The sequence below is a fragment of the Eptatretus burgeri genome, chromosome 7 (assembly GCF_056783735.1).
Source record: "Eptatretus burgeri isolate ZD-2024b chromosome 7, Ebu_testis_v1, whole genome shotgun sequence".
Classification (NCBI taxonomy): domain Eukaryota; kingdom Metazoa; phylum Chordata; class Myxini; order Myxiniformes; family Myxinidae; genus Eptatretus; species Eptatretus burgeri.
This window is the reverse complement of record NC_140967.1, coordinates 105,544,525-105,561,855: the sequence shown is the minus strand read 5'-3', so window position 1 is coordinate 105,561,855 and position 17,331 is coordinate 105,544,525. Positions and strand designations below refer to the sequence as shown.

Here is a 17,331-nt window from a genome sequence, read left to right as displayed (position 1 = left end):
GTGCCAAATAGGTGAGATTGTTGTGGTGCCGGGGTTCGGTGGCGAGGGCGACCGCCAGATGGAGCAGTTGGGCCGTCTCCCACCGAACACCGAAATTGGAAGGTCGTCACCCCGGATAACTCCGGAGTCGACGGGTCACTTAAAGGACCGTGGTCGCCAATATTTCAACGGCGTGAGGTAGGGTCCACTTGTCTATTCCAATTTACCTAAGTACTCATGCCATCTAACTACCGGGGAAGCCACACCCTCAGCCGGCTTTGTCCGAACCGAGTCGCTGTTACCGACTCGGATCTGGCATAACCGAGCGGGAGTTACCAAAGCCGCGCGGGTCCAAATGACAATTTATGGCACAAACGGCCTCACTATTTCTCAAGCCCACGCAGTGCTGGGTCAATGATAGAAATGACAGGCAACGAGCTGGTACATTTAACAGGGGTTTATTTATAATAGGGCGGGAGACACAGAGCATATATGCAGGCAAAGTACAGTGAGCAAAAGCACTTAACAATTTCTACTTATAGGACGGCACCACCACAGACACACACACACACCAAAATAAAATGGACCCGGATTGTCTTTATTTTGACCCTCACAGCCAAGGGGATAGACAGGCTGGAGGTCAGAGTTCTGCTGGTACCTGGCCGCGTTTGCACGGCTTGCCGACCTGCCCTTGTGGAGCTCGGGATTCTTGTGGAAGGGCTTGGGAAGATCGGAAGCTCCAACCACCACGGTGGGACTCAAACCCACACGGACAACCTCGCACCAAGCGCCAAGGAACCAAAACGAAGCGGCAGACGCCAGCCAGCACCAAGACGGAAGATGGCCAGCAGACCAGACCAGACGATCCAGACGGATCGCACTGACAATTATCCAATCCCTCCTGTGAGGTGGGAGGGATCCGTCCTGAGGTAAGTCTGCCTCCCATTGGACGGGTGGCGTGTCGGTGGCCCGCCCCCCGAAGAGGCTCTGTAGTTGTTTCTGGCCTTCTGGCTTCCCATTGGCTGGAGCACCTCGGCTTTGCTCGCTCTTCGTCCATTGGCTGGAGGAAACACTCCCTGCCCTTCATCGGAGCGGAGCCTCAATCTAAGGCGATGAAGGCTCCGCCCACGCCTTCAGCCAAAAACACGTGGATAATGGAGTCGGTGCGCGAAGGTTTGGTTGGGTGGCGGAACGAAGCAGGATGTTGTTGTTGGGGAATATAAAAAAAAAACTAACTACAAAATAACTCGAGTGCACACATGAAATTCCCGTTAGACACAGGGGATGGATTCTAACTATACACATATACTTAACGAAATAACTAAACTTTGGGACTGCTGACTGTCTGTGTGCAAGAGGCTTCCAAATCCATAACAATGTGTTCTGCAGTGTTCAAGTTTATAATGAAATTGAAACAAGTAAAAAGAAAAAAGCATAAAATGTCATCGTGCCTATTTTTTAGTAATTTTGCTGTCTGGAGTTAAAAAAAAAAAAACTAGCCCATATTTATGTGCAACTAAAGTGGCCACCAGTCTACAAGTCGGCCATATTTAATCAGATCGCAAAATAAATGGAGATGCATGTGTACGCCATTGTGTACTGTGCTTGTGCCAAGTTTGAACAAAATCGGACCACGCATGTCTGAGAAATGCTTGGACACATTAAAGTAACAAAATGGCCACCAGCCGGCCATCTTGCATCTGATCTCGGACAAAAAATGAGGTGCATATGTAAGCCATCAATCTTTATCTGTGTGCCAAGTTTGAACATCGGTAAATGCATGTCCAAGAAATGGTTGAGGACATGTTCAATATCGGGGTTTTTTTGTTTTTTTTTACAACTAAGATGGCCACAAGTTGGCCATATTGGATCTGATGTTGAAAAAGAAAGGTGTGCATTTGTAAGCCATCATTCATTGTCTGTGTGCCACGTTTGGACACATTCGGTAAATGCATGTCCGAGAAATGGTTGAGGACATGTTCAACATCAGGTTTTTTTTTTTCATAACTAAAATGGCCGCCAGTCAGCCATCTTTGATCTGAAGTTGGGAAAAAAATGACATGCATACATATACCATCATGTGTTGTCTTTTTGCCAAGTACGAATAAAATTGGTATATACACGTCAGAGATATGGTTGCGGACGCACGGACACGAAAATCGAGACCAAATCCACAAGCCCACGTTTCCGGACTCAGTCTGATAGGGGCTAATAAAATTAAGATTTTAAAGGTGGTATAGATTTTCAGAAGTTTACCGCCTTGATGCAGTGTCTTTTATACCGCCTTATCTAACATGTCGCATTAGTTATCCGTGCCTGTTGTTTGTGTCCTTTATGACGTCCGTGAAGACAGTAACTTTCCTGTTTGGAATGATTTTCAATTTTGTTTGAATCTCAGGCAGGCAGACAGAGTAAAAAATTATCGGCCCATTCGTGAGCGGAACAAATTCAGAGGCAAAGTACTGTTGAACTGCATGTTCATGTTCCGATTTGTATTCAAAATATAACATTTAATTGAAATGAAGTAGTTCCTAATTTTACAATCATGAGGCCTAACTTTACAACCCAGCATCGTGTAGCCCAACTTTATAACACTACAATAGTATCTAACAATCTCATCAGCCTTGAATATAAACTGATATTTGTACAGACAGACAGACAGAAGTGATCCGATTGCTTAACCTCGCTTTTCGCTTCACATGCACGGGGTAAAAATCTCGAATGCAAGCGCACTGCTCAAGCAGACTCGAATGCCCTGGAGGGAAGAGCGAGACAACATACTCGAAAAGATGGTTCTTGTGTAAAAAGAAAACAAAATACAGCATAAATTTCAAGGTGACTTTTAAATAGAAATAATCACCAACATGCGAGCACAGTGGCGGGCCTCGTTTTTGCCGAAGTTTACGAGGCCAACCCAAGGGAATCCAATGAGAGTAGCACCGGATATATCTGTAACATGCCGAAGGCCCAAGATCAATGTGCTCTCACTAGGAAATGAGGTGGTTGACCAGGTGTACATGGCCACAGGTGGCAGCGGCATGCAAGGGGGTCCACAGCTCATGATCCAGTGCATTAACGTTTGCTCCATGTTGCAACAACACTTTCAGCACGTACTCAAAGTCATCGATGCAGCACTGCACAAGGCAAAACAGGCACAACATTTGGTGAAGGGGGAGAGGTTAATGAAATGACATATTTAAAATTCTTAGTCATTATCAAAATTTGTCTCAAACATTGTTTTTAACAAGAGTCCACTGTACAGAATGTAGCAGAAACCAATCATAGAGCCAAAAACTTGGTAATGAAAGTCAATATGGAAAAGTAACTGAAACAATGCAAATAGCACGTTCTTCATCACACGTTACATGTCAGCGACAATATGAAGCAACCACTTGAATTTGACCATGTAAAAAGGACACAAAACTTAGTGTTTGCTACAAATATGACCTTTTAGTAAGAGCCATCTAACAGATTTCCATCTTGGGTTGTATCAAATGCATTTGAAAGTCTTCTATGCTAACGTTCCTAACAGACAGGATTATCATTCTAGAACGTCAACTATGCCAGGTAATCAAACATTCCAACTTGTAACTTGTGTGTGATCACACACACACACACACACACACACACACACACACACACACACACACACACACACACACACACACACACACACACACACACACACACACACACACACACACACACACACCGTGAAACATAAGCACAGACACAAATGCGAGACGCACGCATGAGATACACATGTGCGAGACGCACACACGAACACGAGACACATGCATGAGACACACACAACAATGAACTTTGACTTCAACAAACACACTTACTGAACTCAGGGAAAGCAATGAACAGTACCTACATAAAGTCTACATCCCCTTTCAAATTTTTCACCTTTTGCTGCCTCATAGCCTGGAATTGAATTACATCAAATCAGACTTCCAAGTGGAAAAGAAATTCCACAAATTTCAGAAAATTAATTTAAAATACAAAACTAGAAAATCTTGGTTGGATAAGTGTCCATCACATACATAACAGCAATTATAACTGAGCTCAGGTGTAACCGATCACCTTCAAAATCACACACCTAGTTAATTGGTCTCGACCTGTGTTAAATTGTAGTGATTCTGATTATTTCAGAAGAAAAAAAAAATCAGCTATTCCTGTAGGTTTCCTCTGCTGGGTACTGCATTTCACAGCAAAGACTCAACCATGAGAACCAAGGAGCTTTCAAAAGACCTCCAGGATAAAGTTGTGTAAAGGCACAGATCAGGGGATGGGTATAAAAATATTTCAAAGGCCTTGAATATTCCTTGGAGCACAGTTGATACAATCATTCAGAGGTGGAAGGCGTATGGTACCACCAAGATCCTGCCTAGATCAGACCGTCTCTCCAAACTGGATGATCAAGCGAGGAGGAGACCGAAGCAAGGAAGCCAAGAAGCCAATGGCAACTTTGAAAGAGCTCCATGCCTTTCAGGCAAGACTGATCACTGTGTGCATGTGACAACAATATCCCAAGCACAAGTCTGGCCTGTACGGTAGGATGGCAAGAAGGAAGCCATGACTCAAAAAGGCCACCTTGAGTCCAGTTGAGTTATGGAAAAAACCACTCCGGAGATTCTGAAGCCATGTGGCAAAACGTTTTGAGGTCTGACGAAACCAAGATGGAACTTTTTGGCCTAAATGCAGAACGTTACATTTGGTGCAAACCCAACACAGCACATCACCCAAAGAACACCATACCGACTGTAAAACTTGGTGGTGGCAGCATCATGCTATGGGGGAAGTTTCTCATCAGCAGGGACTGGGGCACTCGTCAGGATAGAAGGGAAAATGAATGGAGCAAAATACAGAAATATCCGAGAGGAAAACCTGCTGCCCTCTGCAAGAAAGCTGAAATTGGGACGGAAGTTCACCTTTCAGCATGACAACGACCCGAATCACACAGCTAAAGCTACACTGGAGTGGCTTAGGAACAAAAAGACAAATGCCCTCGAGTGGCCCGGTCAGAACTCCGACCTAAATCTAATCAAAAATCTGTGGCATGACTTGAAGATTGTTGTCCATCAACACTCCCCACGCAACTTGACAGCTTGAACAGTTTTGTGGAGAAGAATGGGCAAATATTACTCAATCAAGGTGTGCAAAGTTGGTGGAGACCTATCCGAACAGGCTCACAGCTGTAATTGTTGTCAAAGGTGCTTCCACCAGGTATTAACTCAGGGATGGACATTTATCCAACCAAGATATTCTAGTTTTGTATTTTTAATTAATTTTCTGAAATTTGTATAATCTGTTTTTCACTTGGAAGTTGTGGGTTACGATGTGTAAATAAAGGTGGAAAAAAAAAAGTCTCATTTAATGTAATTTAATTCCAGGCAATAAGGCAGCAAAAGGTGAAAATTTTGAAACGGGGTGTAGACTTTCTATGGGCACTGTAACTTTCAGGGGCACTTTGGGTATCCACAAAGCCATCTTTTTGATTACTTTTGTCTGAGTCAGGAAGTTAGAGTAATTTCTCCATCTCCATGGAAGCTCACCCACAGGGTATGTTTGTACTATATCCTCGAAATACTGAGCAGCTTGCAAGGAAGCAGCACACACCATTTTTGAAGTCCTTGGTGTAACTCGGCCATGGTCAGAAATAAGCTGCCAACCTCCCAGACTCATACAGGATGCTCTAACCATTATGAACCTTGAACTAAACAGGAGATTGGATCTCTCATTTACCGAAAATTCTACAAAAGATTGAATCTCTCCTTCGCCAAACACTTTATTAGAGCTTCGATCTGTCTTTCACTAAAATCTTAACAAAACATTAGTTCTCAGCTTCAGTGAAAATTTAACAAGAGACTGGATCTCTCCTTCACAATGGATATCCACCTTCACCAAAAGTTTAACAAGAGATTGGATCTCTCGTTTAGTAAAAAAATTTTTTATGAGAGATTGGATGTTTTTTTGAAAATTTTACAAGACACTCCCCAGCACTCACCGATGAACATCTAAAAGTTTGTCGAAGATCCGTTTGGCCATCTAAAATCATCAGACTCGGTGGCTTAATGGTTGGAGTTTCCACTCGGAGTCTGGGAAGTCGACGGTTCAACCGACCACCACCAAGTCATGCCAAAGACTTTAAGAATGGTGCATACCGTTTCCTTGCTTGACACTCAGGATTTTAAAAGACTAGAACATGGACAAATGACCAGAGGTTGCCAATCATTGCACAGTCTTTATGGGCCTACTGGCCGACTGTATTTAAGTAGCTTGCTCGAGGATTTATATCACGAGAAACACCTGCTCCCTATGGGGAGTGTAATACCCCCCCCCCCTTTAGTAGGGGTCAGTAAAACATTTTTACTCTGCCAGGTATACTCGAACAGTGGAAAATTGCAAGTCATCTCCACAATTGTAGTATCGTCTCGCACCACCACCGGGTGGCATGATGTGATGCACATTTATATAGAGGATTCGCTTCCCCCCACCCCCTCGTGAAACCAGGTGGAAGACTATTTAATGCCCACGACCTGACCCTGAATACCCCAAGCATGCATACAAAATTTGTTGATTGGCCAAAATGTTTTCGAAATAGATAGAAACACACGTTCCCTCATGGAGGGGCTTGGAAAAATATATTTTATCTCGTGCCTTGTATGCACCTCCCCTCTCTCCAAGAGGGGTCAGTATACCATTTCCACTGTACCATGTGTACAGGCAAAAATCCTGTCTCCCCACCCTTGCGGGGGAGGGGGGTTATATTATGTCCGTGACCTGACCTCGGGTACCCACAGCACATTTGCAAAATTTGGTGGAGATTGGCCAAGGTATTTTCGATTCTAAAATCATCAGACGTACGCGCACGTACCTTATTTAATACAGTAGGATATTAACATCTCTCCCTCACTGAAAATTTAACAGGTGTTTGGATCTCTCTTCACAAAAACCTTTATGCCATGGCGTACGATAGATGCCATTATTTAACTTCCTGAAGTGAATCAAATAATGTGAGAAACTCGATATTTAACCGACATATCAGTTGATAATGATAGAATACACGTGAAATTTTGCAAGCTTTAAAAATTACAAGCAGGTTGAAACAACTTTTGGGATAACCCTCACAGATTGTTTCTAATTTCAAGCACCGCTCTCTCAGGTCAGGTCAGGTATGGGAGCATGCACCAGAGCAGCGCGTCACTGGGTCCACTTTCCGCCGGTACTCCAGGGGCATCCGTCTGGCCATCCCCCAGGCAGATGCCTGGCCCATCCCCATCTCCATGAGATGCCGATCAACCTGCAGCAACCACGAGGCACGTGGTCGGCCCATTGGCCTCCTCCACTCACGAGACTCCCTCGCTGAGAGAATCTGGTGAGCAGGATCAGCGTCAGGAAAACGAGCCACATGTCCATACAGCCGCAGCTGATGCTCACAGACTATGCAGGTAACAAATCTCATTTGAGTCTCTCTCAGCAACTGCTCGTTGGACCAAAGTCCGACCAGCGCTAGCCAAGGATTCTCCAAAGAGATCTGGTACCAAAGGAATTAAGTCTCCGAGGAATTAAGGAATCAAGGAATTAAGTGAATCCATGACTCCCCAGGCCCGACCCAGACGTCTATTGACCTCTGACTCACAGCCAGCAGAGACATGAATATCACTGCCAAGGTAAGTGAATCTCTCCACGACCTCAACCTCCTCACCACAAACAGGCACAGACAGGACAGCAGCATCCAAGATGTCATAGAAAGCCTGGATCTTAGTTCTCTCAATCCACTGAAATGAAATAAAATGAAAATGAAAATCCCATCAGTGGAAAACAAGTGAAAGCATAGCTTGATAATGATGGTCCAGGTGGAATTCCTGAGTAAATTCTTCACGGCGCACAGTGATTACACAAAATTAAAGGAATGACAGCTCCGGGAATTCGATTGTGCATGATCCAAGACATCTGCTGGAGGAGGCACGTGGTGTGTGTGTGTGTGTGTGTGTGTGTGTGTGTGTGTGTGTGTGTGTGTGTGTGTGTGTGTGTGTGTGTGTGTGTGTGTGTGTGTGTGTGTGTGTGTGTGTGTGTGTGTGTGTGTGTGTGTGTGTGTGTGTGTGTGTGTGTGTGTGTGTAACCTGATGCAGGGCAGTAAGGCCATCCTCGTTGCACAGGTTCGAGTCCACTCCAGACTTCAGTAGGTCACGAACTGCAATGGCATGGCAGGGAGGGATCGCATCGAAAGTTGTTCAGCAAACAAGAGTGTGAACCAATCTGCTGTGTTCACCTCTGATGCATAACGTTCGAATGAAACACACAAATCTGGGCTGACTGGTTTACCTCAAAAACCGATGTACATTTCGAAGCAAGAGATCGGTAATGGAACACCGACGGTATAGAGAGCTATCTGATCATTACATCTGCTTTCGCTGAGCTCATGTATACAGGAAACATCGTGATATTAGGTGAACAACGCACGAACATTCACATTCCCAGTTGGCGACTGAATCAACGAAAGGTCTCGTTACAAGACCCTTGCAACGGAAGCCATGCTGGCTGCTGTTAGCACACACAAACTTTAACAGTAAATGACCAAATTTAGAGAAAACTCCTTTTCGAAGAAGCGTATGCTATTGTGTGCTGGTTCGCTGCCTAAATTCGAAAAGTCCTGCCATAATACAAACAGAAGCCAGTTATGGAGTAATACATACATTAACGAAGACAACAATTCCTGAGTGCAAGCTTAGCCTCATAGATATACAAGTTATCAGCAAAAAATGTATCCATTAAATGTGCCTTCATTAAAGCAAAACAAGAGTCCATAAAACTCAATTTTATTTAATTTTGAAAAACAAAATTAATTTTATGCAAGAATCAACCAAAAGTGTGCTGAAAAAATATATATATTAAAAAACCCAGCTTTTAACTAACCCTGACGCTAAAACCTGGGCTTGACCTGGACACCTTAAACATAATCACTATACAAGGGAGATGAAAGACGCATGAAGGGTTGTCGTGGGGCGGCTTAACTGATCAATTGTGCACTTTCCCTTAAAAGCATGAAACTTGTCACATGGTTAGAGTAATACAATACAAAGATTTTTAGTCCAGGGGCCACCGGAAATTGCACCCCGTATGGTGGCCATCTTGGATTTTAAAATGGCCACCAGTGTGGACCTGTTTTGTTAAATATCTCCTTAACTAGTACAGATAGAGACAGTTTAACCGCCTATACCTACATTTACGGCTCTAGGAAGCCAATCGTGACATAAAATGTTTGAAAATTGTGGCTGCCATCTTGAAATCCAAGATGGTCACCATTGACAAACTATTTTGCTCAATATCTCATTAAGTAGTAAAGATATCAATACAGTTTTAACACCTATACCACATTTTAGGGGTCTAGGAATCCAATGGTGAGACTGAATATGTGGCAGCTATCTTGTAATCCAAGATAGCCACCATCCAAAGGCTAACATAAACTATCATCAGTTAGCACAATATGTGAAGGAATGAACCATCAAGAAAACATCACAAGCAGTTGGCAAAAAACCACAGTTACCGTCACTTGACTTTTCTAGTCTCTGTTGCATTCCCCATCACAAGAACAAAGTGACGTGCATGGAAGTGCAGACTTCTTACACCTGCAGCGATCAGTGCATCCTTTTGTGCATCCACACTGGATAAGTTCATTGCAGATCTTTGCGGCTTCCGGTAGTGTTGTCCAAATCGGTTTAAACTGACCGCCGGATGTTTTTTCCCCAACCCCACTCACTTTGACATGGGAGCTCAGGTTGTGCATGTAATGCCTGGCCCCAGCATAATGCTCCTTGGTACACTGCACGCCTAACATGCTGCACCAGAGCATGGTGTGTAGGCGGAATTGATTACAGAGGTCTGCCTTTCTTTGCAAACAGTTTCTTTCGTGCTGTATTAATGTCACTACAGGTACTTGCGCGATCATACATCAAAATGACGAATCTTGCAATAATGCTCATACAGCACTCAGTTATATCTGGTTGTTCATGTTTAACTTCAGATAGTGCATCTGTGAGCTCTGGGAACGACTCCCATACAGCCCATGCAGTTCGCTTACCACGCCCAGCAAACGCTGACACAGTGTCACATCCTGTCAGTGCATGAAACATGGGGAGGACCTTAGATTTCTCAGGGCCGAGAGCAGTGGCGATGTCATGTGCAGGGAGGAATCGCAAGCTCTTCCCTGTTCCAAAGGCTAACCATATCTTCACAGAAAGTCTCTGAGTTGCCATAACTGCAAGTACGACAACATCTGTATCAACGGTTCGGATTAGGATCCTGTCATTCCCTCTCTGTGCCGCATCAGCTGCATGGAGGAACATGCGGCCATCTGCCTCTTCTTGGCTGCATGGAGAAAGTGATTCTAGATTCATGCTTGTTGGAGCAGTAAGAACCTCTGTTTCCAGTGTGACTACTAACTCTTTGCTCTGGTCTTCAACTGACTTGATTATTTCATTGGACAGGAAACTGAAAAGTTCTGTCTTGTTTTGGTCGACACGAAGAAAATTCTGCCATTGTCCAGGAACTGCAACTGAGGTACCCACACGTCGACGAACTCCCCTGCCACGCTTTTCTCGGGTCATGCTCTTCAGACTTTCAGGCAGGTAACGGTCCCACACCAGGTCAAGTCGGGTTGCAGATTTGTACTGGGAGAGAACAAATGGGATGAATACCTCTTTGGCATATTCCCCAAAGGTCTTTGCTGTTCCAGGCTTTAGCATTTGAACAATCGCTGCCCCATCAAGTATTACGCATGTAACCTCTGGAGCCTGTGTACTTGCCGGTGCAATTTCCTCAAAGCATTGCAAAAGATCACTCTTTGTTCCAGTTCGAAGCTTCCCTGCCTGGGACAGGGATGGAGGGAAAGGTTGATTTTCATGATGGAAAAAATCATCAAGGTTTCCCTCACGTGTCTGACAAGCATTGTAAAGGCGGGAAAACAATTGCACAATCGCTCTTTAATGAGGCTACCTTCTGTTTGTCTTTAGGCTGGGCTTTTCCTGATGAGCTGCCAAATAACGGCAACTTGTTGTGGGAGAGGACATCATTGAGAGGCTTTTTACGCTCAATGAGCCTTTTCTTGCACAAATGATTCCAAAGCCTCCTTCCCCACCTTCTGCACATTTTGCACACTGTGAATAACTGATGAGCTGTTAGTTTGCAATCTCCAGTTGCAGATGAATGGGCCTATGTAGGGTTGATCACTTGTGCAGTCATCATAACAATGGATGATGTCCCTGAAATGAGTAGATGCATAACTACTACCAGTTTCATAGTTTGATCAATATTTTAAAGCATCAAAAATTTATTTGTCTCTGAAATGTGAGCATAGACCTTTAGAGCAAAATAGCTGTGGATGGTGGGATTTCAAGATGGCAGCCACAATTTTCAAACATTTAATTTCACAACTGCATTCCTAGAGCCCTAAAATGTAGTTATAGGCGTTTCAACTGTCTCGATATCTGTACTAGTTTAAGAGATATTTAACAAAACAGGTCCACAGTGGTGGCCATTTTGAAATCCAAGATGGCCACCATATGGGGTGCAATTTCCGGTGGCCCCTGGACTAAAAATCATTGTATGGTGTTACTCTAACCATGTGCCAAGTTTCATGCTTTTAAGGGAAGTGCACAATCGACCTGTTTTTTTGGAGCTAAGCTGCCCCACTATTGAACGATAAGTTGTAACTTCATTCCACAAGCCATTAATGGCATTCCTAAATCATCGATAAGAACATTTCAAAACTGTAGGTCATTGCGCTATTTAACAAACACTAATAGACAATAGCAGGGGCACACAGCGTTGCCCGGTGCTGTTCCATACCTGTTGGCATTTTGAAAAAAAATCTAATTTTGCTTTAAAAAAAATAAATTGATGGGAGTTTAAAACACTTCCCAACGAAGGAACGTGGTCAAGGATAATTTAATATGACCTTACACATCGCTACAAAGGCTTAGTCACGACGGAGGAAATTTTTTTATTTTTTTTTAATCCAACTTAAAAAAAAAAATAATTGGCCTAAAACACTCCAGGTAATCACTGATGAACCTCTAAAAGTTTGTCGAAGATCCGTTTGGCCATCTCTGAGAAAAATGGCGACAGATAGACAGACAAACAGAGGCAAACATCTCTCTTAGAGCATAGCTTGATTGATCTCTTAGCTTGATTGATCTGCTGTGCATTTAGCAACAAATTTCATCTCCACGATCTGTTTATCAAACACGAATGCCACCCCAAAAACTCTGCTTTTAACATTTACATGTGACCTTTCCAGGAACGTGGTTGCATTGTACACAATGCACATACAAGCCTCCCGTAGGTCACACACACCTTCGGTCACATCGTTGCGCGCCGACGCCTCCAGAAGGGCCACTCTCGGAAGGAAGTGGACACGGTGGGCCGAGGAGTCAGGCTCGGCTGACGGACCGGCCGGCTGCTTATGCTTGGTTGCCCGCTTCTTGCGCTGCCCGTGCTGTTCCTTCTCGTAGTGTGCCCAACGCTTGAGCTGCTGCGCACGTCGGCGACGTGCCAGCTTCAAACGTTCGGACACCGCCAAGCTTTCCACTCGAGGCATTTCTGCAACCAGCTCCTCGTGCTCCATAGCACGTTCACATCAGTCTTGCACAGGAAAATCTTGGAAAAAAAAAGAAATAAATACTTTTCTGAAAGAGTACTTCACCTGCTTGGACAGACCAATTTTTGTCCTCATTTTGCCAAAAACACTCTCCGGTACTCACCGATGAACCTCTAAAAGTTTGTAAAAGATCCCTCAGTACACACTGTCCGACACGGATATCAACTATTTCCGACACGAGCCAAGACACAGGCAATGTTTTTGACTCGCAGGTAACAAGGTCGTACCAAAGGCTGATGCAGGTTATTGGAAGATGAAGCTCGCTAAACCTCATGAGGCAGGAATTTGGTGCCTGTTTGAAACAAGCAGACTCCCTGCATGACATGAGTCAACTCCCACAAAGTCCTGAACCCTTGATGGAAACCAGGGATACAAAGCGCAGAGAGCAGAGAACAAGGGAAAATGAGTGAGACAAAGAAGTTTACTTAACCCGAAATGACTGTGCGAGCTTAAACCGATTATCCCTCGGTACACAACTCGAACCTAATGGCTGCCAAAGGAAAATATACAAAACTCAAACTTTGGAGTGAATTGTCATTCACCTGTGGTTGACAATGCAAACATATTAGCTCACAGTCGATCCACCTTGTCAACATTATCAAGTATCAGAAGGACCCAAGATCCGTCAACAACCGAACCAAAAGTGGCCAAGACGTCAGATTGGTACAAAAATCCTTCAAGCAGATGCACACGACTTTGCATTGACGGTGATCAAACCAAGAGGTGGTCGGCTTCAGACGATTTTTAAATCTGTGGCCCTCCCTCCCCGTCAGCTGCGCACGAGCTAGGTAATCGGGGTACTTGTCGCAACATTTTGCTTGCTGGGTCAAACTTGGCACTCAGAAGTTCTCATTCTGTAGAGAGAGAATGCCACCAGCAACATCTACGCTGTGATGAAAACAGAATGCAAAGCTTGTAGATATAATCAAGCGTGTTGATCATAATAATCCTGCCAATCTAAGCAGAATAAACTTCTGGAATTTGCACGTATCATGTTGTCTGTATCATCATACTTTGTGCCAACAATTTTAGCCAGACTTTTGGGGATGGCTTTTGAACGTGAGGTCATGGAGGTGATTGTGAACATCGGGAGCCAGGTCCTGGAAAAAAAAAAACATGCAGGGAAAGGAAGAACAGTGGTGTCAAAGAAGGGGGTAAAGGGAGATGCGGTGGGTGTCAAAAAAAACAATGGGTAAAAGGGAGGGGAAAAAAAGTACTCTATGCCCCAAAGGGAAGGGGATAGTAGTAAGGGGGGGGAGTGACATGGAGTCCATAATGTGCAAGCAAGGATGCCCAAGGTTCCAATTCCTCAAGTCGAGAGCGAGTTAGCTTTGTTGAAACAAACAACGTGCACGTTTATTTATTTAAATTGAGCAGGGTGCAACATTGAGCAGGGAGCAGACATCAGCATACTTTCATGTAAATTATAAGGACACGTGTACACAACATGCAAACACGTACATGGTACGAGCAGGAGTACCCGGCATTGGCCGGTGCCGTTCTCATCCTGTTGGCATTTTCAACAAATCAATTTGGTATTTTTATTTTTTTTGTTTGTGCCTCAAACACTTACCTACACCCACAAATGAATGGGGTCGGGGATCATTTAATATTATTTTCACATAGCTACAAAGGCTTAGGCACTATAGAGCGATTAAAATGTTGTTGGTTTTTTTTTTACTGAAAACACTCCCCCGCACTCACCGACGAACCTCTGAAAGTTTGACGAAGATCCGTCAGCCATATCTGTGAAAAATGGCGACACACACACACACACACACACACACACACACACACACACACACACACACACACACACACACACACACACACACACCCCTCCTATAGTATAGATATGGTATATGAGATTTGAAGCTGGAATCTTCACATAACATGGACCACCACCCAAAAGGGGTGTGGCGGTCTTTGTGCGAGCCATTCCTTTTGGAGGTTACATGCTTTTTGTCCAGCGAGTACACAGTCGTTTGGCTGCAAGGTAAAGTTTACTCATTTACAAACGAAGAACACATTCGTATAACTACATGCGAGCTAATTAACTGACGATAACTATAACCAATCTTTTCAACTTGTGCTTGTGATACCTCGCAGCCCAGGGAGGAGTGGGGCCTTGGGGGAATGGTGGAGGGGGACATCTTTTGAGACTTGCCATCTGGAAGGGCTTTTATGTGTGTAAGAGTGAGGATTATAAACACGGGGTGTTGAAGGTTGAGAAGAGGGTGTTAGGGGCAATTAAGAAGTCATAAGGGTGTCGTTAATGAATTATAAGTCGATGAATGAAAGGAGACAAAGAAACACGATTCAAGTGCATTGAACCGTAAACGAATAAAAATCACAATGAGGGAAATAGAGGGCGGAAAGGACGAGCCTCGTGGGCTAACCTTAACCCAACAATAACAGCTCGGACTTGCAATGGGTGAAGAGGCAGAGAGCAGGGTAATAGGTGGAGGGTTGAAGGTTCACTCCAGGGGAAGAGGTTGCTTGAAAGGAAGGAGAGCTCTCCATGAGGCATTACTGTGGACCACTACCCAAAAGGAGCAATGTGAAATAGTCATGTGTATCGTCACGTCTTGAATAGCCCTGTTGGTACTTTAATGGTTTCAACATCAGAACAAAAAGGGTGAAAATTCTCCTGGACTAAAGGTTGAGGGACACACAAGGATGCACCATAAGTACAGGGGCTGTCACACCTTGACGATTTAGCCAGCGTATGCCGACGGATGAAATATTTGTCTAAAACGCTGGCACACGTCGAATACGTTATGGGTAAGTTTTGTAAACGTTAAAAGCACGCTGGCATACGTCATAGTATGCCGAGCTCGTTGACAAATTTTAACATGCTCAAAATTTTTCGACGTACGACTCACACGTTCCGCATACGCTGGCCATAAGTTGTTGGCACATTACGCGATCATTGACACACGTTACTTGTAAGTTACTCATAAGTCGAAACACGTCGAGGTAATGTTTAGCGTACCCGAAACTTATTTCTAACCTATGAGTAACGTGTTGTAGGCACGTTACGCGATCGTTGACACACATCGACACACGTTACTTCTAACTTACTCATAAGTCGAAACACGTCGAGGTAATGTTTAGCGTACCCGAAACTTATTTCTAACCTATGAGTAACGTGTTGTAGGCACGTTACGCGATCGTTGACACACATCGACGCACGTTACTTCTAACTTACTCATAAATCGAAACACGTCGAGGTAATGTTTAGCGTACCTGAAACTTATTTCTAACCTATGAGTAACGTGCTTTGAACCTATGTGTAACATATCTCCAATGCACATTGACGTATTTGACGTCTTCCGGACGAATACAGAACTTACTGAACGTGTTTCTAACTTGCAGCTACCATATAATGGCATATTGGCAGCATTTAGGGGAATTGGTATATAAAAATGGGCTTCACAGGAGGAACCCGTCAGTGTTCCAGACTCCATGTTTTTTTTTTTTGTTTTTTCTTTTTCTTCGGCATGACGGTGATGTTGACACTTTGATTTCTAGTGCGGTTATGATTTAAATTGTTGAGCGGCAGCCTATGAATAGCCTACGCCACCGATACGCTGCCGCATGCTATGCATACGTTAGACTATCGTTGGGCATACGTTGTGAACGCCGACAACACGCTAAGCATTCGTTGGTATAAGTTATCTATAAGTTATTGAAACGTTCTGTGTACGTTACAAATACGTTATGCATACATCCGACTCGTTATGAATACGCCAAAAACTTAAAAAAAAAAAAAAACATCAATCGTTCAGCGTACACCAGCGTTTTACATACATTTTGATACGTTGCCATACGCTGGCTAAAACGTAAAGGTGTGACAGCCCCTTTATGTTGGTGCAGGAGGATGATATTCTGCCCATCATACCTGCCCTGCACCAACCCGGTATCATCACCCAACTACTCACAAGCAACCGACAAGTCCTGCTAATATCCCCGTACCTCTCTATCATCAAGGTACCATTCTAAATCCCATTTAAACGTATCCACCCCCTCCGCCGCTACTACCTTTCTGGAGAGACCATTCCACGCATTAACCACTCTCCAACTGAAAGACCCCCCCCCCCACCTTAAAACTGTCCAAACTCTCATCTTCTTTACCCTCAAGCCATGTCCCCTGGTCTTTACCCTGTCCACTCTGCTGAAAAACTTAACTGCACCAATCGTGTCCACATCCTTCATTATTTTAAACATCTCGATCACGTGGCCTCACAAATCGCCTCCTTCACAATGTATGAAGTCGTGTCTCCTTCAAACGTTCCTCGTAGCTAAGTCGAGCTCGCCCTGGAATCGAACTTGTAGCTCGACGCTGGACCTCCTCAATAGCAGTTGTGTCCTTCTTTAGATGCGGTGACCAAAAACTGTATTCACAATATTCTGCATGAGGCCCTCACTAAATTCCTGTACAGTGTTAACACCACCTCTTTTGATTTATCATTTATCCCACTACAAATACTGTTCAACCTAAAAACCCTGTTACCTTTACCTATAGCTACCCGACATTGTGCTGCCTGCTTACCCGTGTATCTATTACCACTCTTAGATCCTTCTCCGGTGTGACACACTCCAAAATGACCCCTTCCATCCTGTAATCCCGATTTCTATTATTCCGGTCCATCTCCAGCATCTTACATGTGTTTATGTTAAACTGC

At 44.1% G+C, this 17,331-nt stretch overlaps 1 protein-coding gene across 10 annotated transcripts in view; it reads right to left on the bottom strand.

Moving 5' to 3' along the window:
* Positions 1–17,331, bottom strand: part of LOC147024034 (protein phosphatase 1 regulatory subunit 16A-like) — a 67,192-nt gene that overhangs the window by 30,386 nt on the left and 19,475 nt on the right. For 5 of the 10 annotated variants that reach the window (XM_085890186.1, XM_085890187.1, XM_085890190.1 and 2 more), the window contains 4 exons: positions 12,871–12,995; positions 12,340–12,642; positions 8,109–8,179; positions 2,968–3,113 (listed from right to left, as the gene is read on the bottom strand). In XM_085890186.1, coding sequence (XP_085746312.1) covers positions 2,968–3,113; positions 8,109–8,179; positions 12,340–12,610 — 488 coding nt within the window. In that variant the 5' untranslated portion in view covers positions 12,611–12,642; positions 12,871–12,995. Of the gene's footprint in view, positions 1–2,967; positions 3,114–8,108; positions 8,180–12,339; positions 12,643–12,746; positions 12,996–17,331 lie in introns of those variants that run through there. The other 5 variants (XM_085890184.1, XM_085890185.1, XM_085890194.1 and 2 more) reach the window with 2 other exon arrangements.